The sequence below is a fragment of the Botryllus schlosseri genome, chromosome 16 (genome assembly GCF_051294905.1).
Source record: "Botryllus schlosseri isolate E-star chromosome 16, Bs_hap1, whole genome shotgun sequence".
In the NCBI taxonomy this organism is placed as follows: Eukaryota; Metazoa; Chordata; class Ascidiacea; order Stolidobranchia; family Styelidae; genus Botryllus; species Botryllus schlosseri.
Window position 1 is genome coordinate 590,392 of NC_137251.1, and position 27,673 is coordinate 618,064.

The following is a 27,673-nucleotide window of genomic DNA, read 5'->3' on the forward strand; positions in this document are numbered from 1 at the left end:
AAATTGAACAATGAGACCTATGGGGACACATTACTTTTGGCACTTAATCCTGGTTTCAATTACACTCCTTAGTCCTATTGTGCCTTTGTTCTCATGAAAAGAGACTGTTCTATTCGAGTTGATTGCTCATTGAGTTTAAGAAAAATAACATAACCCTGTCGGCACGCTTTCAACAAATTAAGGTTTTCATCATTGTCTCTAGAATCAATCTCTCTTTCAACATTTTCTGCTCCAATTTTGAGTTCGCTAGCTACAAGCAAAATTCTATTGGCTTATTCAGTCTTCATGTCCTCAAAATACAATTTGTGGTCTCTAGAGTCATCCAGACTTGTAAAAACTGCTGGATTTTTAAAACGCGCAAAGAACTAGGACTAGAAATGATCACTTTTCAAAACTCACAACTAGAACTATAGAACTAACGAACACTAGAAATCCTCAACAAACACACCTCACTAATATAGCTGATGATGCGAATTTCTGAATTGCAAATGAGCTGAGAAATAGTCTATTGCAGATAGAGATAGAATTTCAAAAAGGCATAGGGCTAGGAGTTTGAAATCAGAAGGGTTTCGATCCCCAAAACCCAGCCGCTTGCTACGTCACTGTTAGTTGTGACGATTCTGAGCCAGCAATGTCTTCAAGAACATCACACAACACAACACCGGATATCACGATTCACACCAAACGACAACACGAATTTTCAAATTGTTAGGCGGTTGCCGGTGAACTCGGCTCTTGGTGAATTCGGCCCTTGGTGAACTCGGCCCTCGGGAAATTTTGTAATAAAGTGTAGCAACAGCTATTAATATGAATTAGTAAACTAATAATAGTATTATCAAGTGATTCGTCAATCTTGTGAGGAGGTCAGGGCACCCGTAGATCACGCAGTCACGGCGAGATTAGATCACTGATTGCGTAGCCGCGGGAAATAACGCAGCGCTCATATACCAACCACGTGCGGTCTGCTTGGTATTGATGATTTGACGGCGCGAGTGACGGTCGTGTCGTGTAAGTTTTGAGAAGATGGATCTTGCCGTTGTATGTGAGATCGGAGCTTTGGAAGATCAAGCGGCGCTTCTTCGTTTAGCGATCACAACAAGCCAACGTTCGTCATCAACGAATGTTTCGCATGATCACGTCAAAATAAATTATTTTTTGCCTTTGGAGAGACGGATATCAATGTCCGGGAGGGGGCATATTAGGGTTAAGGGAGGGGTATTAGGGATGGAGATGGGTTAGGGTTAAAGTTGGGGTTACTGTATCTTAAGAGGGGAAGAGGTATAGCCTAAGGGTTGAGGGAGGGGGATATTAGGGTTGGATATGGGGGATATTAGGTTTGGGGATATCAGGATTGGAGGTGGTTTGGGTCAAAGATGGGGTTAGAGCAGTGGTTCCCAACCTATTTCGACCCATTGCCCCCTTTTCAAGGTGAACACCGATCATCGGCCCCCAAATTTTTGTGCACCGATAATTGGGCATACAGACTGTAATCACCGGCGGGTTGACTCAAAAAAAAAAAAAAAAAGGTCATCTTTCTCCGCTCAGAGCTGAAAATAACGTCTTTTCGCTCCGCATTGCTAGATGGATGACTAAAAAAAACCGCCGTTTTTACGTGTCCGCCGTTTTTACGTGTCATCGCCCCCTTCGCTATTTTCGCCCCCTTTGTCCATTTTCGCCCCCCTGTCGCCCCTTTCGTCATTTTCGCCCCCCTAGATCGCCAAATCGCCCCCTGGGGGGCGATATCGCCCACGTTGGGAACCACTGGGTTAGGGTATCCAAAGATTATAGTATGGAGAGGGTGTAATAAAGTTGGATGTGAGGATATTAGGTTTGGGGGTGGGTTGCCGGAGAACTCGGACCTCGAAGAACCCGGCCTTACAAACTCGGCCCTTGGAGAACTCGGACCTCGGTGAACTCGGCCCTCGGTGAATTCCGCCCTCGGGAAATTTTGTAATTAAGTGTATTAACAAGTATTAATATGGATTATTAAACTCATAATGTTATTATCAACTGATTTGTCGATCTTGTAAGGAGGTCACGGCATGCGTGGATCACGCAGTCACGGCGTGATCAGATCACGATTGCCTGGTCGGCTCAGTGTTGAATTGACTTGGCGAGGGGCGGACGTGCGACCTTCGACATCCTCGTATCTGTTCATGACATCGCATTGGGTCTTATCACATTGTAAATTGTGTGTGACTTGTTCAGATGAAAAATATATCCCAACGATTGTTATTGCTCACATATCAACCACGCGTGGTCTTCTCGTTATTGCAACTGTAGGTTGAGGTGGGGTGTTAGGGTTGGGTAGGGTAGGGGGGAAGGAAGACATTAGGGTTCAGGGAGTGGGACATTAGGGTTGGTGGAGGTGGGATATTAGGGTTGGTGGAGCTGGGATATTAGGGTTGGTGGAGGTGGGATATTAGGGTTGCCGGAGGTGGGATATTAGGGTTGCCGGAGGTGGGATATTAGGGTTGCCAGAGGTGGGATATTATGGTTGGTGGAGGTGGGATATTAGGGTTGCCGGAGGTGGATATTAGGGTTGCCGGAGGTGGGATATTAGGGTTGCCGGAAGTGGGATATTAGGGTTGGAGGAGGGGGATATTAGGGTTGGTGGAGGTGGGATATTGGGGTTGCCAGAGGTGGGATATTAGGGTTGCCAGAGGTGGGATATTATGGTTGGTGGAGGTGGGATATTAGGGTTGCCGGAGGTGGATATTAGGGTTGCCGGAGGTGGGATATTAGGGTTGCCGGAAGTGGGATATTAGGGTTGGAGGAGGGGGATATTAGGGTTGGTGGAGGTGGGATATTAGGGTTGCCGGTGAATACAAAATTCCCCGAGGGCGGAATTCACCGAGGTCCGAGTTCTCCGAGGGCCGAGTTTGTAAGGCCGGGTTCTCCGAGGTCCGAGTTCTCTGGTAATCTGGGGGTGGGTTGAAGGAGGTTGAAGGATCCCAAGATTTCGAGCTCTACCGCGAGCCACGACACGTTTAAATTTCCTTTTTGATAATGTTCATTCAAAATAAATGCATTTTCAAGGCGAAGGTGTTCTAGTGCTAATTCCTCCAAGGGCCGAGTTCACCAAGTGATGAGGATCGCGTTATTTTCCGCGGTTACGCAATCTGTGATGTAATCACGCCGTGACTGCGTGATCTACGTATGCCCCGATCTCCGTACAACATTGACAAATCACTCCATTAAATTATTACTAGTTTATTAATTCATATTAATAGTTGTTAATACACTTTAATACAAAATTTTCCAAGGGCCGAATTCACCGAGGGCCGAATTCAGCAAGTGCCGAGTTCACTGGTAATTTGTTAGGCAACTAAATATTTTTTAAATGCACAACTATAGAACAAGAACTACCGTACTGAAAAACATTTTAGTTAGTCGGCCGCCAACTATAACTAGATTAGTAGTTTGTGTCAGTGTGTGATGCAACTTTCCTATTCTATGGTGCATCCATGTTTTTTCTTGTAAAAGACCTGACACCAAATCTGGAGTATAGCAGATGATTGAATGCATATTTCATTGCGCACTCAATCGAACCAACCCGGGAGATCAATACAGCTTTAGTCTATTTTTGTGGCTCTTTTCGTGGCAAATTATAGGATTAACATATTTTTCGCCTTGCAATGAAATGAAGCTTGTTAGATTTGCGCAATCAAAGTCGCAAAATCTGGGAAATATTCTGACAGTTCACGAGAGAGAAACCAATTCCAGCGGTTATTCAATACTTTCGAAGACGAAATCATAACTATGATTTTCAACTGTTCTTTGTAGCATCTACACCGGATATTTAACCGCTAATTTACTTGGAAAAGGATAGGTTTCAAAATGAATACTTTTCAAATCATACAACTGCATGCAGGGAGAAATATGGAAATATAACTTACTTCAACGTACCATCCATCTTACAGGGCTCACTATAGCTCGAATGCTAAAATGCTACATTATGGTACAACAGCTGTTTTGTACAGATATATGCTATTTTTCCTATCAATGGCACACAGCACACACAAATGTCAAATGGCAAAATTATGAAATTACCAACGCCGACCTCCGTGATCACAAACTTTAACCGGCCAGCAGAATACAGCACGACCCATTCCATTCCACTTTGGCGTCAAAGAAACGGAAATAGATGTGTACACAAGAAGGCTTGAAGAAGCTACTGACGCCAAGTCGCTTAGTCGCCAAATAATATTCATGAAGCCAGTTAAATTGATGTAGTTAAATCATATTTTTCGCGATGCGATGGAGTAATAGCATATCAATCAATTTATCTATTCCGTCGACACGATATCGCTGAAAGCATATGCCGGCCAAAGTCACTCAACTCAACTCAACACATAGTTGCCACTGCCAGCCGGCCGGCCCCTGCCTTATCGCTGCCTTCTGCTCTAATCTCCATTGTTTTGAATTACCGAAAGAGGTTGTATTTCGAAATCCAAATCCCGGATCAATATAAATAAATCTGCATTTTCTCCTAGCAGTAACAGTATAATTTTATCGTCGAGCAACATTATCCATTAAATATACCACAAGTACAGTATTACTTTGAAAATGAATGCAAATTTTAAAGATTTGGCTCACCATCAATAATTTTCAATGAATGATCGATTGATCATTCCAAAATCCAAATCCATTTATTTTCTTTTTGCAATCTCGACATAAAATCCTGATGCCATATCTGATGTGGACAATGGACAGGACACGGATCTAGTCTGGATCAAAATCAAGATGTTAATTATGAACAGCACAATATAGCAAGAATATTCGCTTACAGTTGTAAAATTGCTAATAAACCAATGATGATGACTATGACAGTGGTTCTCAACCTTTTTCTGTTTGCGAACCCATTGCAGACCGTGACGCACCCACGCGGACCCCACTAACTTTTAGTTCAAATTTAGTTTAATTATCGTGCAATCAATCAGGTTTATTAATATTTTCATCGTTTCAAAACATCACAAGACTGCGATACAATGAAAAGATAGGAAGGTGTCGAAACAACTTGGAGTAGCCATTAGGATCAGACACCCACCTTAGCCTATCATTGGTTTATTAGCAATTTTATCAGTTCAATACACCACAAAAATGCGATACAATGAAAAGAAAGGAAGATGTCGAAGCGACTAAGAGTTGTCTATTAGGGTTGTCCATAATTTGGAAAATCTCAAAATTTATGCGTATCCATGTCTCATTCTATAGATTATAGTTAAAAAACGTCAATGAACCTGCAATAAGCTCATGGGAAAGTCGTTAACATTTGTCTAAATGCGTTTGAAAGTAGCTGCCGTAGAGTGGGCGTGTCAGCGACCATAGAACGGCAAGCAGACTAGCAATCACGAAATCACGGCGTTTGATTAGCTTATCAGCTACGCTTCAATGATCACGACATTGGCGGCTTGTTGATCAGCTGGTCAAGGAGTCGGCTAACGGCGGTGATTCTGTAAGCGCATTGTAGGTTGGTCCGCCAATAATGATTTAGGATTAATTCAGAACATGTTGAGTAACGAAACACATGATGAACAAAGAACAGCTGCTTCACAATATCTTTAAATACATGACTGGATGGCTTATTGTGAAGGTAACCGTTGTAGCCCATATGCCTTGATTTCATTGATAGAAAGCACAAAAACAAGCGGAAAAATATTGCAAAGGCGCTTATGCAAGTGGCAAACGAATTTCTAGTTTCAGAGGGGATGTACCATCATTGAATACAAATATAAAGCTTGACATTGACACTACTTTGTCTGATCTTATTAGGCTGTTGTCGTGGTATATAATTGAAGTCTTGAACGCTGTAAGGGCTGGATGAATCTGTCATTTATGCTTGGCACTTGTCAGATTATTGCAGCATAATGAATCATACCCGCAAGTGCTGTCAAAATCCTCAATGATGCCGCGAAAAGAGGTCTAAAGATAAGCACAGACTATGCTGGTAGGACCAGCAAAAAGACAGGTTGCTTGCATTGCTTAGCATGTCCTTAATGAATCTTAGATCATTACCGGCTGCATCACTACTAATGCTTGAATCAAACCAGACATGGACACAAAAAGGATGTATTGAAGCGGTGTGGTAGTTACACTCTTCTTCAGAAATCCAATGTAAGCTGCCTGGTCGGCCCACATATCTTCTGAGCATACAGGATTGTGTCCAGAAACCATATCACATGGTATGCCGCACCAGTTCGGCGATGTCTAATATGCCTTACCTGCACCCAGAAAACAGGACCACTTGGTGTAATCTCAAGCATATCAGATATATAGGCTATTTCTGGTATCTATACTTACTTCTATGAGTTCACAATCATTCGCTGTTTCACCTCTGTCATGCCTGCAATAGGCTATTGTTGCACTAAAGCTATCGGTACCTAGTTTTAACACTAAAACATTCAATGACCAGATGTCTCATTTTATTAATAAATCACCAACGTACAATGCGCTTACAGAATTATTGCCGATAGCGAACTTCTCGAACTAGTAGAAGCACATAATCAGCAAGCCGCTGTGGTCGTGACCATTCAAGCATTGCTGATTAACCAATCAAGAGACGTGATTTCGTTATTACTAGTCTTCTCGCCGTTCTATGGTCGCTAACACGCCCACTCTGCGGCGGCTACTTTCAAACGTATTTAGACAAATGTTAACGACTTTCCCGTGAGCTTATTGCAGGTTCATTGATGTTTTTTATCAATAATCTACAGAATGAGGCATGGATACGCATCTTTTTTGAGATTTTCCAAATTATGGACAACCCTATTGTCTATGGAATCGGACACCCACCTTGGCCTAGGCGATGTAAAGAGGAGGCATGCACACTGAATGAAAGTAAAGAATGTAGTATAGAAAAAGGAAGCGACAAGAAATAGGGCGGCATGTCATGGGAAGCGAGATCGATAGGTCAGTCGTGGTCCGGTAATCTTGAGGATGGACTAGTATTTATTTAGTAGTAATAGACGATTTCCACAGGCTGCGCATGGGTGGCGCCATTGCTACGAAAGGCTGGCCAGATGTCGGATCGGAGGTTTTGATACTCTATCACTTTTGGAGGGGCGTAACGTAGGTCATTAGAGTTGTAGATCTCTATATGTGCCGGTGCCTGCATATAGCATGTAAAAACGAAGCCGAATGGTGTCTCACACCTTCATTGTTGCGTCCCTACGAGCATTATGTAGTAATGAGAGAATGGTGAATGGTACCGGTAGCTTCCATCGCAAAGGACAAGAAGCTATAAAGAAAGATTGTATTACGTTGGAACTGTGGAAAGGATTTTCTTTTAGGTTTGTATAACACTGGCATATTTGTGAGAAACTTGTTATTTATAACATCTACTTCTATCATAAACGTCATATTATAATGACAATCTGCATATTATTATTGCCTCGACTCCTATTTGTGTTTCTTCTTCTGTTACCTCCACTGAGCTATATCCTCTGAGTGCACTGTATTAGTCCACTGCAATAATTGCGACCAGTAGTATAAGACCTTTACATGTGATTTCATGATTTCCAGTCTAATTTGTTTATTTTTGACGAAGCAGTAAATTGTCAATACGGTATGTCTGTAGTTTGTGATTTACATTTCTAGATCACTCAGAGAATATAAGAGTCTGTGAAAGACATTTCCACAATACTGATATAAGGCTTGTCTCAGTCAGTGATTTACATTACTAGAGCTCTCGGAATACAAAAGTATATGGAAGACAATTCCACGATAATAACATCAGGCTAACGCATTGCTGCAGACAGAATATGAGATATGGCTCTGTCCCATCTAAATTTCCGTGGCAAAAGATTTCAGTCGAGCAACACCGAGTGAAGAGAATATCTGACAGATTGTGTGTTGACGTGGATATTTTTCTATATACTCATAGAGACAGATCCAACCAGTTTGTACAGCAGGGTTCGCCAACTCAATACCAGTCTCAAGGCAACATCGAGACGAAATATGTCACACATAGTTACCACAAAAGAACTAGTATTTTATTGAAGGAATACAAATACAACAAAGAATATCGGGATCATGAATATCATTTTATTCTACAGTATGAGCTGCGTACGATACCTGACAACAGTTTGCATAACAGTACTATCTGAAAGACATCTCTTAATCTTGTGGGAATCCCTAAGTGGTTTTCTAAGACTCTCAGTCTTGGCAGTATCTCGATCCGCCGTCGCACGTCAAGCCAAGATACCCCACCCATTCATATCAGCTGGTTCTGTCTCGATCAAATGCTGTTACCATCGCCGAAGCTGTTTCAGCTAGTGAGACAGGCCACCCCTGGGTTTTTCCACCCAGATCTGGGGTTTTCGAGCATCCCCTGGGGTCATCAGAGTGTTCGCCAGGTCAATTTTACGCTCGAAAATCAATTATTAGACCAGTAAGATCATAATGTCGTGAAATGTACGTCCTTCAGTTCGAGTTCGCCATTGTCGATGGATTCAGCTGTTACTGTAACGGGAGAGTCTTGAGAGACTGTTTACATTCGATAGTTTCACCATAGTGTCCTATATGGTGTCGACACAAGCAAATCGCACGGTTCAATGAAATTGTATCACGTCACAGTTTCCATTTGGCTACAGGCAATTTGACGGTGATTTTTGACCGACTTGCCGAGCATCAAATTTGATAAAACGGGTATCAATCGAAAGCTGCCGCCGTACTGATTACGAAAATATAAATTTTATTCCGCTCGCGGCCCTGGAACCCCCACAATCAGCCTCTAATTTTTCATTGTTATGGAGATTGGCATTGGGACGCAACAATGCTGTCTGGCGAAACGACAGACGCAACAATGCTGTCTGGCTCCCTTTTTCTCGAGCACCTGTCTCGTTTCGCTAGACAGCATTGTTGCGTCCCAATGCCAATCTCCATAACAATGAAAAATTAGAGGCTGATTGTGGGGGTTCCAGGGCCGCGAGCGGAATAAAATTTATATTTTCGTAATCAGTACGGCGGCAGCTTTCGATTGATACCCGTTTTATCAAATTTGATGCTCGGCAAGTCGGTCAAAAATCACCGTCAAATTGCCTGTAGCCAAATGGAAACTGTGACGTGATACAATTTCATTGAACCGTGCGATTTGCTTGTGTCGACACCATATAGGACACTATGGTTTCACTACTAAAATGAGATGCCTTGCGATGCGATGGAGCTTCATTGAATGCTGACAGTCAGGCACTTGGCTGCAATCATGTGTCTTCATCTTTGCAAACTAAAGATTGAATGAGCATATAGGAGTCAATATTGTTATGCCGTTTTGGGTATGCTACATCAAGATAGGCAATCATCTCCAAATAAGTTTCATGCAGCATTAATGCCAATAAACGAACACAGTAAATTAATATGTACCGGTACTGTGTCTGAGAAAATGAGAATACAGAAATCCATGTATTCTACAAACATTTTGTAGCCTAATAATCAATGTTCCCTCTAATTCAGTGGTTCCCAACGTGGGCGATATCGCCCCCCAGGGGGCGATTTGGCGGTCTAGGGGGGCGAAAATGACGAAGGGGGCAACAGGGGGCGAAAATAGCGAAGGGGGCGATGACGCGTCAATACGGCTGACCTTTTTTTTTTAGTCAACCCACGGAAATTTAGTTACAAAAGTGTGTCAAATTAGACGTCGAGCCGAAAATGTGACCATTTTTTTAGTTAACCTGCCGGTAATTATAGTTTGTATGCCCAATTTTTGGTACACAAAATTTGGGGGGCGATGATCGGTGTCGACCTTGAAAAGGGGGCGATGGGTCGAAAAAGGTTGGGACCCACTGCAGTCTAATTTTTGACGAGTCTGCGCACACTCACCAACTCACTGCGCAGAGCCTTGGACATGGACACTGGACAGCAGTGCGTAACGACTAAAAAAATGGTCCTCGCTTCAGATTTTTTGTGCGCAACTTGAATTTTCCGTGCGAAGAGACCGTGTAAGCACTGCGCACGTGCGAAGCTTAGAGGGAACATTGCTAATAATTTATTATTTCCAGATCAAGTGAATTTCAGTGCAAGCGTTTCAATGTCCACAAACGTAAAAACTGTTGAATATGCATAGGCTACACCGGTAGCGATGCATCTGTTCGCGACAATAAGAAGCCAAGAACTACGTTCTTTACAGTTCCAAGCTGAACTTCTTACAAGATATTAGCATAAAATAATATTAAATCACCTTATATATACGCGGCTTCTTTACATTCCAATGACGAGATATTCAGAAACGTCGGCGAATAACCTCGTCAGGGGAGCAAAATGTGGCTGGTTCTAATCTTGGCCAGTCATACACTACTGGCGCCAGAGCGCTGGAAATCGTCTATTGCTTGTATTTCGACTTGAATGCGGACATGCTCGACGACTGTCGGATAGCCGGCGAGATGCTGTTCCACAATTGGGGTCCAGCATACTTGATAGAGCAATGCGTTTTCTTGTATTCAGTCCTGATCATATGGTAGTTGTTCTTCGTTGACGCGCGTGCAATCGTCATTTTTCTTGTGCAAATGATAACTGTAAGTGATAAAGAGCAACGAAATGACCTTTCTTGAAAATAAGATCATAATATAGGCATACTCTTCATGTAGAAATTGGGTTGACTTCTATTATTTCAAAGCGAATTCTGCAATTGCATTTCTTGAAGTGCGTGGGGGTGTCTTGAAAATCCGGGCCTTCGATTTGCTATGAACGAGTGCCATTCCATCCATTTCCACAAATATAGGTTGTGGCGAATGTAATAATAACGCGTAACGCTTCCGACGACACCTTTGGGTATGATGTGTGGAACAGCATCCCGCCGGCCATCCGACAGTCGACGAGCATGTCCACATTCAAGTCGAAATACAAGCAATTACTACTAAATAAATACAGTCCATCCTCAAGATTACCGGACCACGACTGACCTATCGATCTCGCTTTCCATGACATGCCGCCCTATTTCTTGTCGCTTTCTTTTTCTATACTATATTCTTTACTTTCATTCAGTGTGCATGCCTCCTCTTTACATCGCCTAGGCCAAGGTGGGTGTCAGATTCCATAGACTACTCCTTGTCGCTTCGACATCTTCCTGTCTTTTCATTGTATCGCATTTTTTGTGGTGTATTGAACTGATAAAAATTGCTAATAAACCAATGATGATGATGATAGCAACAGATGGCACCAAAATTGTCAAACATTTTTTTTAATGAACATTTTAACGTCAATAAGCCTGGTCATTTCTATAGCAGCTTATTTTGAAGTTATTACTGAAAAATGGTTACGTGTATCACAGGATAAAATGAATTTTTGTAAACATTTCAAAGTCACCGTGATTGACCTTAGGCCTACTCATCCAACTTTTTCCCCATAATCCCCTACAAAACATATTTGAACAGCAAATGTTTTTATCAGTAGGCGATTGGCAATTTAAAAATTAAAATGAGTCCGTACAGTAGGATATATTTCATCTCAGACTGTTGATGACTGTTGATGCGAGCTCTGGAGTTTTTACTGGTAATGAAGCGAAACTGTCCCTCGTGACTTTCCGATTAAAAAAAATACAAATTAATTTATCAACTATTTTGAGACTTCGCGGACCCCCTGAAAATGCTTCGCGGACCCCTGTTGAGAACCACGGGACAATGATATAAGGACTCCTTTCACGAAATCCAAATCTGTAAATATATCGCGGACGGTACCCCTGATGAGTGTCAGCCGAAAAAGTTTCGAGGATAAATATAAATATAAGTATTATTCAGATGTGTTATGAAGTTCTGTACTCCAAAGCGTCTCTTTAAATCTATGTATCCAATCCAATTTCAAGTTTTTGTCACTCGCCTCGAATCCGAACGATCTTTAGCGCAAAATTTAAATTCTATGGATTCTAATAATATACCTCCGCGATTATATCATTTTTGATAGGTGGGTATCATTATTCCGTGCTACCATTGTAGCTTCCTGTTTTCTGTAGTGGACTTACTGTACATGATAAAAGCCCGGGAATAGACTTTATTACTTTTATTACTTTTCACTGTTTTAGATGAAGACAAAAAATGGGCGTGAAACGAAGGTGCATGTCTTCAGATTTGATTCTTCCTTTTTTAAGATCCTTGGTGTGGCGAAAAAAAAACATTATAATTTCGACTGACATTTTCGTGTATCCAAAACACTCAGCGACATTTTAACAGTCTCGGTTTTTTTGCGCAACTGAAGTTTCAGTCGTTTTCTTTTGAAGTCTCTGATTTCGAGCTATCACGTTCAAATAAAGGTAGCGGCTGCTGAATGTTTATTTAGAATCGAAATGTTATACAGGCTCTGTACTTTCAAGGTTGCCAGACCCTGAGCTCTGGCCTATATATACTTACTTTCTTGGGTCTTTTTCAATCATTTTGCTTCTACGTCTCTATTTGAAGTAGTTGTGTACTGATTTGCATATAGTTACTTCAACTTGTTTTGGGGTGGAATGGTGAGGAATTATTTCAATTCGAGGGTTTGTGAACAGTGAAGACCTTCGTTGACATCATGAGCTGCGTTTTAAAATCTAAATCTACGCTTTCATTTTTTTTTTAAATATTTTCATGCAGTTCTAGTTTTCTTCCACCTGCGATGGTGAGATGATCTATCGGTGTTATAAAAGATTAGATCTCAGCATAACGATCCATGCCTCGGGCGCTGTTCCTCATGTGTATGAATATACCTGACCTATACTGTAGATTTATCAGTGTTATAGCAATGTATACAACATATGATTTTTGAAAAGTTGGTTGGTATACTTCGAAGTAGATGTATGAGTGGTAAGATTACGACCTCCGAATAGTGCTATCATAGTCGGCGAAAGATGGAAATAGCGAGAAAGATTGGATGAAAGCGATGAAGACATTTTTGACTCGAAGTTTAGCGGCAGTCAGGCTTTTAGGCACAGGAATCATGCGACCCTAATAATTTGAGTTATTCGACGCTGTCTCAATATATGTGTTCTAATTTTTGGTTAGTCGGACGTGCTACCGCATCCGAAGATTATTTCTTTCGAAATCCGAATCCGATATCTCCAAGATCGCTAATAGTCTGGTTCTGCGAGTTGAATTTTTATCTATAAATTGCCTACAAATGATAAACTTATTATGTGCCCACGAGAAGCAGACAAGCATACTTTTTGACTCCTCGCTTCTGTTTTACTAGAATGTTCCTCAGGGCGATTTTTAGCATCTCGCTTGTTGCTGTGACAACTCGCGGATCAACAACCGGTAATTTGACAACTCAGGTAGGGTAAACTGACCTTCACATCTCTTAAAATGAGAAGAGCATTCGCACATAATTTTCCTGTAAAACGGGATAAGGTTTCATACTGGTTCATTTTCATAGTGCTACAATTTTAGGATCGACGATTCCTATTATATGACCACAATAAAGCCTAACGCAAGAAAAATCTCCTTATAATTTCGTTTCGCCACCTATCACGTGATAATAATGATTGTCGGTCGATGGATAACCTGTCTAAAGGCTATGTGGTTGACGCGACTCCATCAGATCAACTGTTCTTTCTAGGATGATTTCAAAGTCGTTCCAGAAGTTGGTTCCAGCGATTTGGAATTTCTCTACGTTGTCTCCAACGCGTTCGTCGAAGCGGTCTTCAGTCCGTTCTCGGAAAAAGCAGGTGCCGTTTCTTTTTCATTCGTGAATCGCGGTCACTAATGGCGTAGAGCCGTGCTTCCCAACCTTTTCCCGTTCGCGACCACTTTTAATGCTACGCTTCATTATGCGACCCATCGTGAGTTATGGCCGAACGAATGAGAACGTAATATTCGACTTACGATGAGTGGTGCGGGTAAAGACTTAAATTAGACGGCCACAAGTTAAATTGCGTGACAATTCGAGGGCACCACTGTATCACGCAGACAATAGGCCTACTACACGTAATAGATGATTACGAACGAGAAAACGACTATTCAAGCAGTAATTCGTATTTTACGTCCAAAACATATAGGGGTCCCCGAGCTAGTACATATAGCTTGCGTCGCGACACTTGTTTGCCGATATTAATCGAGCTGGATTGCATTTTTAATCAGTTCGCAAATCCCGTTGAAGGAAGGAATTAATGATTTCCAAATTTAAGGCATACACAAAAACACACTGTCCAATTTCGCACCCCAATCAAAATGACTGTCACGAAAATCTGGTTCACGAATTTTTGTTAGCATGGGCCGTGGCTTACGGCACTTATGGTCGCAAAACAATTTAACTTGGAGGAAGAGAACACAATCATGCAGGCATATTTGCCCTATAATCGTGATAAGATAAGGTGTTTGGCATATTTGGCAAATTGAATAGGACACTGTAATTTGGCCTATCTGAAATAGCTTCGCGACCTGCGGGTTGGGAAGCACTGGATATTAGGGTTACCATATTTCAGCAACCCAACCCGGGCACTCTTTAGCGCCCACTGGTGGATTTCAAAATGAGTTATGATGTCACACCCGCAAAGCTTTGCTCATAGACCAGAGGTGATCGATCACGGTCTGGTTCAAGAGTATGTGCATGACTGTGTGTTGTGTACCCGGGACCGAAAGCACATGTTTTCAGCCCCCTACCGCCCAAATAAACAATGATTTTGAGCCCACATTATAGGGTAATCGATGCAACTTCTGACGGGGGGGGGGGTTCTTGCTATATTAATCTGGTTTCTGTATGCATCTGGTCGGTAAATTATTTGAATGAATTCTGTAAATAATATTGGTCGTTCCATATATTACTATATAGATACTACTCTGCGCCCACATGATCAGAGTTAGCGGTAGTGCTGTTGGAGGATGATGAGTTCGAAAATACTGGGAGCGTAATTGCACATCGTTAAGTCATGTTAATGTCCTACCGATAAGCTTGTTAATCAGCCTTATTCCGGTGCGCACCACGGAGCTTTATAAACACCCCGTACATCCAGTAGTTTCCAACCTTTTATGGTGGCGACTCCATCTCCAATTTTAACATGTTCCGTGGCCTAGATCAAAATTTTACGGGCTGATTACTAAAAGAAGTCAACACCTTTGCCCAGACTTACTCACGGGCTATTTTGTAAGGTGATTACGTTCAACATATTCGCAAACACCAGAATAAAGGCCAACGACCGCCCCCTCCCCACTATCTTTGAATAAAGCACCACCGGGGCCTACGATATCGTAGGCCCCGGCACCACTATCTTTGAATAAAGCATTTAAACGGCCTTAACGGAATATACCGTTCTCCTATAATTGCGATTACAATTTGGCTTAATCCAGTAAATGAAGGTAGTTTTTATTTATATATATCGGCAGTTTTTGCGAGGGTGGTAGTCTCCATATTAAAATCAATAAATGTGATAGTAAATCGCGCGCAGCGCGCAGAAAAATATCATACATCAGCATAAATATTCTCAAACACTATTGTTTTTATGCTGATTTACAAAAAAATTATGAGCCTACGTCAAAATTCCGGACATTTGACATATTTTAGAAATTCCTCCCAGACGCTAGTTTGAACAGTGAAATTCCGGACATGTCCGGGAAATTCCGGACGTATGGCAACCCTAATATAGACAGAGCTTATGGTAGGTGTGTTGCCCCACCCTACCGGTCTACCCCATAACCGCTATACCAGAATATCTTCAAAATTACCTGCTGGAATGAAATGATTAAACTGGATGTTATATGTCCACCAAAATCTGTTTCTTAATTTTGGTGCAATGTATAGGCTATTGCGATTATATCCAAAGGTGTCGTTGGAATAAGCGTTACGAGTTAGGCGGTATTATTACATTCGTCACCACCATTGCCTAATTGGATATTCGGCACTCGTCCATATGAAATATATAGGCGGGGCGGATTTTCAAGACACGGCCATATAATTCAAGAAATGAAGCTGCATAATTCGCTTTGAAATGATAAAAGTTTTCCGGATCTCTACATGAATCGCAGATTAGATGTTAATTTCGAGAAAAGTCATATGGTTGCAGTTTATCAGTAGCATACAGTTAATATTTGCAAATGACAGATGCTGGTTGCACGATCATTGAGCTAAATTTGAACTACAAAATTTTTTTTTTGGTTCGCAAAGACGAAAAGGTTGAGAAACACTGAGCTACGATATGCCCTAACTGCACCGCAATATGATACCACTACAACCATTACCCGTATCCCGACACGGCTACAGGCTCGTTATAGGCTCTCTTTGTTGCGGTATATTTCATGTCACGTGGGCTATGCTATCCTCTGCTAGCACGTCATCAAATGTTGTAGCTACAACTAAAGCCTTTTTCCTGATTCCAGAACAATGGTTTTTCGCGGGAGTATTGAATTTCGTCATGGGCGACTGGTTCGTCAAGCAAGCTGATTATTTCCACATCTTGCAAGAGGTAGCGAAGAATGTTAATCGTTTAAGAATCAGTGTTGGACAACTAGAAAATTTCAGCCTTTCGAATTTAGATTAGAATAAGTAATATAGCTGCATATTTTTTCCAATTATTAGATTAGAATAAGGAATACCCGAATTCACAAAAACTTACAATAAATTGAATTGAATTCCGTCTTGGATAGAAATACAACGAAAATCATGTCCAGTTCATATCAAATCCCATTTCATTTTTATAAGCACATTGGAAGTACAAATGTCTGAATACGAAGCCTGAACCGTTTCGCACTATACAGTTCTTGTGTGAGATTTTCAGGTCGACCATAGAAATCAGATTAGATTGAAAATGAGAGCATAGAAACATCTTACAAATTGGATTACAATTACATTACCAGCATTTCTCTATATAATTGGTTCAATTACGCAACTAGAATCGCCAAGATTGCCCAAGTTTGTCCAGAATCTCTTTTTCAGACTGTAAAACACGAGACTGGTTATCTCGTGTGCTTTGGGGTCGGTGCCGTCTTTGTGATTTTGGTGCCTCTGGTCGGTGTCGGCGTGTTCGTCTGCCGTTGCTGTTGTGGGAGATGCGGGGGGCGATCGGAACAAAGCGAAAAAAGAAGTCAGAGTCGGCAACGACATTGTTTGTGCGTGACAATGCTAATCTGCACGGTACTGATCATGTGAGTTATCATAGTTACGCGAAAACGCTATACATTGGAAGCAAACGCGAATTTCACGCATGGTTTACTCCAAATTTGGGAGCTATTTTTTCAAATTCACCATCCTCATCAGCGTCAATTCATTCATATTTAATCATTTTAATGCATAATTGAATATAATAGTCAGGTGTATTTCAATATGAATGTATCATTCAAGTGTATGGAAGTTCTGCACCATTTTCATTTTAATATATGGTACTGCGCTGAGTTCAAATATACATACACCCACCATGGCCTACAGCATAAATATAAGGCGTTTACACTAGATATGAAGTAAAAAGAAAATAAAATATAGCATAAAAGTGCAAGCGATGAAATTGAATATGCCGGTATTGGTAAGGTCGTCAGCTTGGAAATCTCATCTAGAATTCCAACAATCTTCGTATTTATGACGAACGAATATGCGAACTCAGCAATTGAAAGCGCCACTCAATCACTGAACATTCTAAGCTCCAATGATTCCGTCACGCGATCGGAGTCCGAGCAAGGACGCAATTTAGAATCGATCAGAGGTGAGGAACATGAAGTTTGTCAAATTTTGTTAATTTTTTTCAATTCCGTCAATCCTTTTAGATTTCAGAGAATCGATCGGAATTCGACTTCGGGACTTCGCGAACCAATCCGCGAAACTTTCCATATCCGCCGGAAATGACATCACGAACCGTTCGTATAGCTTTGTATTCAGAGGTGGTCGGCAACGAAGTAGTTCTACTTTTTAAAGTAGGGTGTACTCCAAGTCGTTTTGCCAGCTTCCGCTACTTATACTCGAGTAGTCATGACTTTAGACTACTTCTACTTGAACCCGACAGTTCTCAGTTTTTTTAGGCAAAAGTAGACTTTGCCTGCATTTTACTTATTTGGAAACATCTGCTTTCACTTTGAATAAAAGATTACTGCCTTACTTCTACTTATACATGAGTAACGGCGATGACTTCTCTATTAGAAGTAGACACACGTTTGCAAATTACAAGTCAATTACAAGTTGAACTACAAGTAGCGACTTCCAAAGTAAGTATGTATTTTTAAAAAATGGTGGAATTAGTCTCAACTATTAAACATAAGTAGTACTCTGAAAAAGTAGACGTAATCCGTTTCTGACTGCCTCTACCTGTACCGGAAGTCCGTGGTAACGTCACGGATTACAAGTTGCAATTACAAGTATTGTAGCAGTAGTGTTTCCGGTCTAGTTTTCGGTAAAAAAGCAGAGTTGTTACCAAGTCACTAGGTTCCGAGTCATAAGTCGTTTTGACTTCCATCGTTTTGACTCGATTAAGTCGAGTCATTTTCAATTCACCACCGAGCCAAGTCATCGTGCTTTGCTCACCGATCGGTATCGAGTTCAAGTCAGGTTCAACTCACTGTTTACTCATAATACTCATTTTTCTCACTCTAAACTGATTATTCAAACCGATAAAATACAGTTTCTGGGCCTATTTTATAATTAAGGGTCGTGACCTGATAGGTACTCTTTTGGGAGGACTTGTCCTTCTTTCTCAGGAAATCGAACTTGTCCTCCGAGGACCCCCACATGTCCTGCTTTTTGGCAATTCGTCCTCCTTTGTTGAGCTGTCTTCAGAGACGATGCAAAACAAATTTGACTCAAATCCAACTAGTAGAAGCGGAGTTATTCGAGTTTTCCGTTGATAATCCTCGGATTATCCACCAATCAGGATAATCCGAATATTATCAACGAAAAACTCCAATAACTCCGCATCTACTAGTTGGAATTGAGTCAAATTTGTTTTGCATCGTCTCTGAAGACAGCTCAACAATTTCATGGGGTTGACAGAAAAATTTGAATTTTTTGTTTTAATTTTGTTGTTTAAATTAGAATTTTTAATTGGATCTGCGGAGCCTTATACTTGTTAGAATTGAACCAAATTTGGCGTGCAGCGTTTTTTAGGGTAACCTGACAATTTAATCACTGAACGACTGGAATTCAGAAAAATAAGTTATTTTTGAACAGCCCCGTGCAGGCATAACTAAAATGCCGTAAATTACGTTAAATCCGGAATCTCAACGTCGGAGTGGGTCGTTCGGGAGTCCAATTTTTTTCAGTCAGCACAACAGTATGTCCTGTAAAAGTTTATAAATTACCTGTTTACTCCATCGATATTATACATTTTGTGTTTTGTAAAAAGAGACCTCTTTTCCGGCTCTCATAATATTTGTGACCCTATGATCATCATCATCATCATTGGTTTTATTAGCAATTTTATCAGTTCAATACACCACAAAAAATGCGATACAATGAATAGACAATGATATACGATATTGAATTAGTCGTGCAGAATGTGTCAAGTCATATGACTTGGTGGGGCTATGCGCAATGACTCGAGTACATGTAAAGTCAATACATAAATTGACTCGAGTCTAGTCAGCGAAAAATTGCGAGTCGCGTCAAGTCATTACAACCCTGGTAAAATAACTGAAAACTCTCCACTAGAATTGGCACCTACGTTTGCATCACGAAGCGGTGACAGCAGAGTCTCATCCGTTTGTTTGTTCTTTTCAGTGACGCAATCGCAGATGATTGAAGTTATCTCGAGCATCGTCGCTTCGGTGAGCGAATTCTCGGCGGGAATTTCCAACTTGAAATCGAATCTGTCTTCTCTGAAGGAGGAAATGAGCCGATCTCTCAACGTTTCTTCTTGTAACAGAGACACAAAATGTCTCGCGGTTTTACTGAGCGTCGCACAACTAAACGCTGGCCATCACGTCAACGAGGTAAGTCGTCGTCTTTCCAAATCGAAAGGATCCAAGTCAATTTTACTTTTATAGTTTTATAGCCCGAGTCAGCTTCCAAAGGGTCATGTCCGATTCGTAGTGTTGAGACTTGGGTCCCCGTCCAAGTCATACCATATATTACTAGCCTACGTATGGATGCGCAACTTCCGTCGTTATGCTTGAGCAAGCAGAGTTCTTTACTGCTGAGCAATCCAAAAGCAGCCTAAAAGAGAGATTTAAATCGGGTCAGGGCGATGGAAACACGCCCAAATATCCATCAAAGACTGAAGATAGGCATTGTTTCAACGATGGGAGCGCATCAACGCGATGACCATAACAATGGCCGAGTTCGTCGAGTGATTGCCGATCATTGCCCTGACCAGATTTTGATGTAGCCTATTGTAGTCATGCTAGTCTAATGTTCTGTCATGCTCAAGTCGTGTTCAACTCATTTTATACAACTCTGATAGAATGAAGCGAATCCGTTGCATTCCTGATGTGCTCATTTGTCTCACTCTTAACCATAGACGGTCAGTGACGAAGTATTTCTACTTTGTTGAAGTTATCAAGTAGATTGTGCAATGTGCATACTTGACACTGTTACCTCAAGTGGTTATCATTTTGTACCACTTCTACTTTACAATTTTCAGCAGGTCAGACTAGGCCAAGAAGACTTACTCTTTTAACTTGTTGGAAATAGCTATTTTAAGGGAAAGATTCGAGTCAAGTTGAGTGATCAAAAAATGTCGACTGCAGTCGGACTCAGCGTTTTTGACACGGTCATTAGCCTATATAACCCTGTCTCCTCCTGTAATGTGCTGGTTCTCACTTGCATGAGCTCCCAATGTATGGTTAACTTCGGTGGTCAACTATAACTACTGATATTTGGAGTATAGTTCTAGTTTTAGTATTTGTGAATTTTGAAATGTTAGTAGATCTATTTCTAGTTAGAGTTGCTGAGTGCGAAAAGTGAGTAGTTCTAGTACGAGTTATAGTTGCGCGATATCGGCGAAACCGGTGTTCTGTTATGTTATGTTCTTGCAGCCATCGCTAGCTCAAAAACAATCCAGTAGTTTGGTAAGTCTATGCTGCTGGTCACGTCACTATCGAGTACTGTCACAGCTAGACCCGTTGAAAGACGAGGTCGAAACAATGAGGACTTCATTGAATCGTTTCGACTTCAAAAAACTGAGAGCTCGTTTGGAGAGTGTGATCGACAGCATACCAACCATTGTCGAATCACAAACGAGAACTGCAAGCAGTAAGTAATTTCATCATTCGTCTTTGCGGTGGTAAAAAGAGGAAAATAAACGCTTTTTGCAGAATCCAATGATCATGAATCGATCGAGGAATTCATTTTCACCCTCAGCAAAAGTCTAGGGACGGCAGTCGCCAGATATCAGCAAAATATCGGTCGCCCCACGTGAGTGGCTCACACAGACTACTATCTGTAGCACTTTCAGGTCACGAGAGCGTGGTGTCGACATCGTGAAATCCCTAGCTTTTCCCACTTTATGATATGGAGCAGTGTTTCCCATCATTTTCCAATCCGCGAACCAATGTTAATGGCAGTTTTAGTGATCGAACCACAATAAAATATGACCAATCAAAGACAAATTACCGAGGAAAGAAGAAGTTTATATACTTGCCATTTACTCTTAAAGCGAAGGTTGAGCTTGAAGACCTTCATGAAAGTAAGCTGCAATGTACAAACGTATAACGTATCTATATCGAAATGAATCCGAATATTTTCGTCTGACACTCACCAGGGGTAGTCGTGAACAACCAGTAGAGAATTGAAAAGAAGATTAGGCTATATATCAACAAACGTAAAGTTGAGCTTGCATATTACATATTATCGCGTCAAGTCTAGGCTTTATTGGCTTGATTTTACTAATCAGAAAACATACTTAAATACCTAAAATTTAGGCACGCGTAGATTGGGTATTTTTATTATTTATCGCATTCCATAATAACCAAAAAGCATCAGCACTCTATGACATATTGAATTGATAATTACAAAATTAGAAATGCGACCAACCTTTGGCTGGGAAGTATACTGTGTGATTTTATACTATTTAGTATGTACGTGAACTGCCGTTGCGTACGCTAGTCTAGTCGCATAACTCCATGTTCAGCATGTAGAGTAGAGGTTGGTTGGTGATGTGCGGGCCTGCTTCAGCAAGTTGATAACGTGTCACTTACTTTTTGTAGGCAAAATCTCACCAGATATACTACTAATCACTTCTTGCGCAGGTACTTCGGAGGAATAGCTGTCGGTAGCGCGCTGGCTTTCATCGCGTTTTGTTACGTAATCGGGATCATCCTCGGATGCTGTGGGTCAAATCGTGGAACACCCCCGAGCGACCGCGGGTGCGCCTCCAATTGTGGGGCATTGTGGTTGATGACGTGAGTGATATATGAATTTCGTGTCATTTCATATCGAAGACAGTTTATATTGCAGTGGTGTTGTTTCATCATTTCTATTCTCTTCCATCATCATGCTCGCGGTTCTCTTTCTTCTCACGGTTGGCGGGCATGTCGACACTTACGTATGTCGGTTGCCATCATTCGAGGTTTGTTCGTGAAAAAAGCTGAATATAATGAAGCAAATCATCCTCATCAAAATGCGTTTCAGGCGGTGGAGAAACAATTCGCGTTCAACGCAACAAGTACGTTCGGCGCAGAAAGCGAGACCACTATCTCGGAAATGTTCAAGTGAGTTATATTCATAGACGCATAAGTTGACCCCGAAAATGGAACTGACCTCTTTCCACAGGTCTTGCTCGGAAGAGCGGACGTCAAACGATACTTCAGACGAGTCGGGAACACGTAGTGAAGTCATATCGAACTTGATGTCGATCAAGGACATGATCGACTTATCGGATGTCAGGTCAGTTTTTTAGAGGTCTTGGTATTTTTCGTAGTTTTAGTACCATGCAGTTCTAGTTGCGAATTGTGACTAGATTTAGTTAAAGATCTAGGTGCGCATTTATACAAAAATTACTTTCCCAACAACTTTTGGCGTGAATCGTGAAACCGGTGTTCTGTTGTGTGATGTTCTTGCAGCCATTCCTAGCTCGGAGTCATCGCTGCTATATCTGTGGTGCGTAGCCAGGTGGTAGATTTGGGGGGTCAAGTTGTAGTTCTAGATCCAGTCTAAATCCAGTAGTTTGCAGAAGTGTGTTGAAGCTATATTCTCGAAACAAAGTGTACTATATTAGGTCAACTACGTCACGTTGTTCCTCTGAATGTTGTGTTGGATTTCATTTAGTGCCATCGTGGTCCACTTGAAATCCTAAGAATTTTATTCATTGATGTTAAGATTACTGAAAATTATTGGTATTTTAGGAAATGTCTCCACTTTATCTTGAATTTCCTCTGCCGCCATCTTGGCGGTGAGTGTTCTCTTATGAAAATTTTCCTAATTTCTGAATGTTGCCCGGGGCTAACATGTCTTGGAATCCGAAAAGGGGGACATTTTTTACAAATCATGTAAGTCAGGTTACCAGAGTGGAAAACATCTGATTTTGAAATTTGTACTAGAATTCTTGAACATATGGTAACCCTACTGTTACCCCTGACGAATGCCCTACAAAACTATTTGGGTTTAGCTCAATATGAATATATCATGCATGCGCAATGTCCATCGCGGTGCGGTTGAAATTCAAAGAATTCGAATTATTGATCACTGGAAAATACTGGTATTACACAAAAACGTTCTCAGGGAAGAATCTATAGTTCCAATGCTCATCTTTTCAGTGTCTACAGCTTGGAGGCTCGTGCAGAGATTCTGGCGCTTCAAGGAGTGGGGTTCGATTTCGAAAATTTCGAAAAATACTTCGGAATCGTGAGTATGGCTTTGCGGAAAGGTGTTAAGATTTACTAGGATCAATTCTGCATGTAGCTTACATAGGTGGTATATTCGTCACGGGCGGTCAAAGTATATAGTAAACGTTGGAAATCACGTGGAAGTAGAAATAATATCATAAATATTTACGTTGGTACAAATAGAAGTGGGCTGTTAAGTAGATATAGAAATACTCTGGAATCATAACACTTGAGGAAGTAGTGAAAGTACGCAAACCTACTTGAATACTTTGAATGAGTAGAAGTAATTCGTTACTGACCAGCTCTGGTAGCTTGACAGGGGGATCACCGAGACAGATCTCCCGGAATACGCGACGTTTCTGCGGCAGAGTGCTGACGACATCAACGGCACCGAGGAATCGCGGGTTCGCGCTTTGCGTTCGTCGCTAAACACTGTGTTTCTTCATTCGGAATTTATTGTGGCGCAGGCTGTTCGAGACTACGCCGCTAAAGTGCAGCAAATACACTCCAATCATGTGGAACCATTGGAGCGCGATGCCGACATTTTGCGATCCGACATCGAAGATCTATGGTATTTATCGGAGGAGCTAAATGTAGGTTCTTCGTTTTCCGAGTATGCTATAACTCTGAGCGGAAGAGTTTTATGTTTGTTGTTCTAGTGTTATCTGGCTTCAGGAGAGAAGGGAGATAGCGGGAAAGAGAGTATAGACAGAGTACTAACTTACGGATAGATGCGCAACTCTAATCGTCACACTTGAGTTATCTACTGCTGAGCATTGAGCATGCTAAAAGCAGCATATTTCGTTGTCCTGTAGCTAGCAACCCGAGTGCTCAAATGTAATAAATCTGGTCTTAATCGAAAGCTACTGTTGCAATGATTCCGAAAATACAAATCAAATCCGGCGAGGGTACCTTGAAACTGCTGTCAAATTCTGAAAATCGGTATTGCTCCAAACGCAGATAACGACTGCAGTTCTTGACGACGTGATGTCGGGTCTCAACGGGAGCATTGCGTCGAATCCCAGTGCGTTAGAAAAAGCTGTTGACGAGATCTCGGACCACATCAGAAACGCGTCTGAAAGTAAAATATCGCAGGTTTGTATTGTAATTAAGACTCTGCCCAGATAACTAAGCTACGTAGGTTTGTTGTCTATGCTCTCGGAATATAATCACGGTTTGAGTGAGCTTTTTGACGTGATTTTCAGATGGCGAACGACCAATCGTGCAAATCATTCTATACGTCGTACAATAATCTTTTCGACATCTTCTGCCATTCGTTCGTCGATCCAATAGTAAGAATATTTTCTCTACTGGCTTCAGGAATTGATTTTTCATCCGTTTTCGTACTTACAGAACGGCATGTGCTTCTCTCTTGGTTGCGCGACATTTGTTCTGATGCCCGCCACGATTTTTGCCATGAAGTTGATGAAATTTTACAAAAAAATGAATTTCGGAACCGCCTACATGAGGTGAGCCTCAAGCAGTGAATAATTTCTGTCCTCGAGGTCACCGGACCACGATTTGACATATCGACCTCAGCTTTACAGACGAGTGTTGGGATGACTTGAGTCAGACTCGAGTCACATTTTTCGTATGACGTGACTTGACTCGAGTCACTTTGCAATATTGACTGGAGTTGACTTGACGTTTCAGAAATGTGGATTGACTAGTGACTCGGAGCAAAATTTACGAGTCAATTTTAAGTCATCAAGTAACGGTGTCGATGAAAATGGCTGATCTTGGATAATATTTTATTCAGATTGTTCGCGACACGCTGGTGTGACCTGTGAGAGTTAGCAATCACCCCCATTGTTCTATCACAAATAAATTAACCGCAAACGAAGTGATCGGACCCTACACATTACGTTGTCGTAAACTAGTACCAGGGATATATAAAACTATAGAGTTCTATAAATCCCTGACTAGTAGTAATCTAATATATAATGGTAATATATATATATCTGTTCTATAGACTGCTCATTGTCATAACCGTGCTCACTTTATGGTTTCTCATTATAAAATCAGGAAATATAATTGGGCTAAATCGCACGAAGAAAAATTTAAGGTTGAATCCATCTGCCCTTTTGCCCCCTGGCTACAGTTATTTATACGTAATTTAGTAGTTCTACGCATGCGTAAGCGATACGACGCCTTTTAACATGTGTATTCAACTCTATATTCATTGTCGACTTTCAAACAGCTATCAAAATGCAATGACGTAATTGCCTCCTACTTCGAAAAATCGTAACTCGAAGATACTGACTTGATCCCAACACTGCTACAGACACATGTCACATTTATTTTGATCGCTTGCCGTTTCATGTTATCTTCTATTACTGTTCATTTGTTGTATATATGTCTATTGTGGCGCACGAACTGCATAACCAGGGCTGCCGTCAACGTGGATAGCAAAATTTAGGGGGAGCTAAAAATTCAGGAAATTCTTAAAGATGATTAATCACGGCCTCATTACAACCTATGGTCTATTTCTTGCCTGAAAATCTGCGTGATGAACACTGCAAATGAGTCAAAGATCTTATGGATAAGGACAGTGTATTAGTTTTATAGTTGTAGATTCGACATGGACCTTTCACGGAGCACTTGAAACTATCCCGCAGTCCTCCCCCAAAGGGTTAATGGACCCAGTTGCACAACCACTACAATAAGCCAAGGAGGGGTGTCTGGTTAAAAGATAACTCCATGTCGTTTCGACCCCCTCCTATTATCTTTTATAATATCGCAATCTCACGGTGTGTTGAACCGATAAAAATTTAGTAACTGATGACTATGACTGTCGACTGAAAATAAAGTTGCAAAACTCACACTTTCTATTTTGTGATACGATTGTTGACATGTTTTTCCCAATTCTCTACTAGTTGCTGACGGTTACCCCTGACGAGTGTCAGCCGAAAATATTTGGATTTATTTCGATATGAATATGATATTCAATTGCGTTCTCGATTTGTTTCAGGCAGGATATGGAAATGCACGCTATGTGGTAAGGGTGAGTCGTTCTTCCGCACGATCGTAATTTTGACACTGTATAGGCGGAAATCTAAATTTACATGATGACTGTCTTTTCAGAGAACATGTTGACTTCGCATGCAGATCGCAACCATTTGCGAAGAAAACCATCTGACGTCGGGCTGGTTTTACCGAGGGCGTTACGTATGTAGTAACACGTCTATTCTTGGAGCGTTCTCGCCGTCTCCCTGCGGCTAATTCCAAGGACTATACAACGCAATGGTTCCAGTCTTTGAGGAAATTTGACAATTCCTTTTACAAAGTATATCTTCAGCTTTCTGAAATGAATATTTCAACACCGAACGCCAACATGGAACGGAAGCCTCGTTCGCACATGATTAAAAGTTACGTATGAACACGTTTGGATCGGTAGAGACCCTTCTAGTCCACACCACACGCAAACGCAATGGATGATATTATACCATGATCATTGGTGTGGCATTATATTATTTGCAGTAGGGGAGATGTGGTACCGATGGATCAAAAATTGGAAAATGATCGCTGGCCCCAAAACGTTCAGCCGAAAAGAGCAGATCTTTTGCTGGCTCAGCACTTTGATACAAGCTCCACCTATCGCGCACATATACATGAATATCCGTCTTCTCAAAAAATATTTATGGACGTTTAAAATTTGTTGCTCGAACGTGTCATCGGTCTCCACCCGGTGGGTCCAATGGCACACGACCCGGGTACCTATGACACATATACCCTAAAAAACTAAGATGTGACAACTTTTCTTGCTCAGTATTATAATGTAAGCTACAGCAAGCCAAAGAATAATTTTCGGTTGCAACCGTCTAAAAATAGATTAGATATTGACTCAAATGTTGTCATAAAATCACGTTTCGATTTAGGCTCGACTTATAAATTTGAGGGTACATACATATTGCCCGAAAATCGACAGTGTGACTTCCAAAGACCTCGTTATAGCGATAAAACATCATATGCAATCATCACATAAAGATTTTCTGTACGTAGTCATGTTTCATTTGTTTCATGATTAGTATGCTTGGTTA

At 41.2% G+C, this 27,673-nt stretch overlaps 2 protein-coding genes across 3 annotated transcripts in view; one reads left to right on the forward strand and one right to left on the reverse strand.

Moving 5' to 3' along the window:
• Nucleotides 1-27,673, reverse strand: part of LOC145458499 (uncharacterized) — a 178,619-nt gene that overhangs the window by 137,976 nt on the left and 12,970 nt on the right. The window lies entirely within an intron of this gene.
• The window catches only part of LOC145458501 (prominin-1-A-like), a 50,954-nt gene continuing 36,007 nt past the window's right edge, over nucleotides 12,727-27,673 (forward strand). The window contains exons 1-20 of one of the 2 annotated variants that reach the window (XM_080336881.1): nucleotides 12,727-13,234; nucleotides 13,519-13,627; nucleotides 16,272-16,357; nucleotides 16,828-17,036; nucleotides 17,442-17,587; nucleotides 17,649-17,738; nucleotides 19,591-19,802; nucleotides 20,925-21,063; nucleotides 21,126-21,225; nucleotides 22,059-22,211; nucleotides 22,267-22,378; nucleotides 22,441-22,520; nucleotides 22,582-22,695; nucleotides 23,565-23,652; nucleotides 23,945-24,037; nucleotides 24,101-24,226; nucleotides 24,594-24,728; nucleotides 24,839-24,925; nucleotides 24,987-25,102; nucleotides 26,605-27,057. In XM_080336881.1, the coding sequence (XP_080193007.1) occupies nucleotides 13,154-13,234; nucleotides 13,519-13,627; nucleotides 16,272-16,357; nucleotides 16,828-17,036; nucleotides 17,442-17,587; nucleotides 17,649-17,738; nucleotides 19,591-19,802; nucleotides 20,925-21,063; nucleotides 21,126-21,225; nucleotides 22,059-22,211; nucleotides 22,267-22,378; nucleotides 22,441-22,520; nucleotides 22,582-22,695; nucleotides 23,565-23,652; nucleotides 23,945-24,037; nucleotides 24,101-24,226; nucleotides 24,594-24,728; nucleotides 24,839-24,925; nucleotides 24,987-25,102; nucleotides 26,605-26,635 (2,307 nt within the window). In that variant the 5' untranslated portion in view covers nucleotides 12,727-13,153 and the 3' untranslated portion in view covers nucleotides 26,636-27,057. Of the gene's footprint in view, nucleotides 13,235-13,518; nucleotides 13,628-16,271; nucleotides 16,358-16,827; nucleotides 17,037-17,441; nucleotides 17,588-17,648; nucleotides 17,739-19,590; nucleotides 19,803-20,924; nucleotides 21,064-21,125; nucleotides 21,226-22,058; nucleotides 22,212-22,266; nucleotides 22,379-22,440; nucleotides 22,521-22,581; nucleotides 22,696-23,564; nucleotides 23,653-23,944; nucleotides 24,038-24,100; nucleotides 24,227-24,593; nucleotides 24,729-24,838; nucleotides 24,926-24,986; nucleotides 25,103-26,604; nucleotides 27,058-27,673 lie in introns of those variants that run through there. The other variant, XM_080336882.1, reaches the window with a different exon arrangement.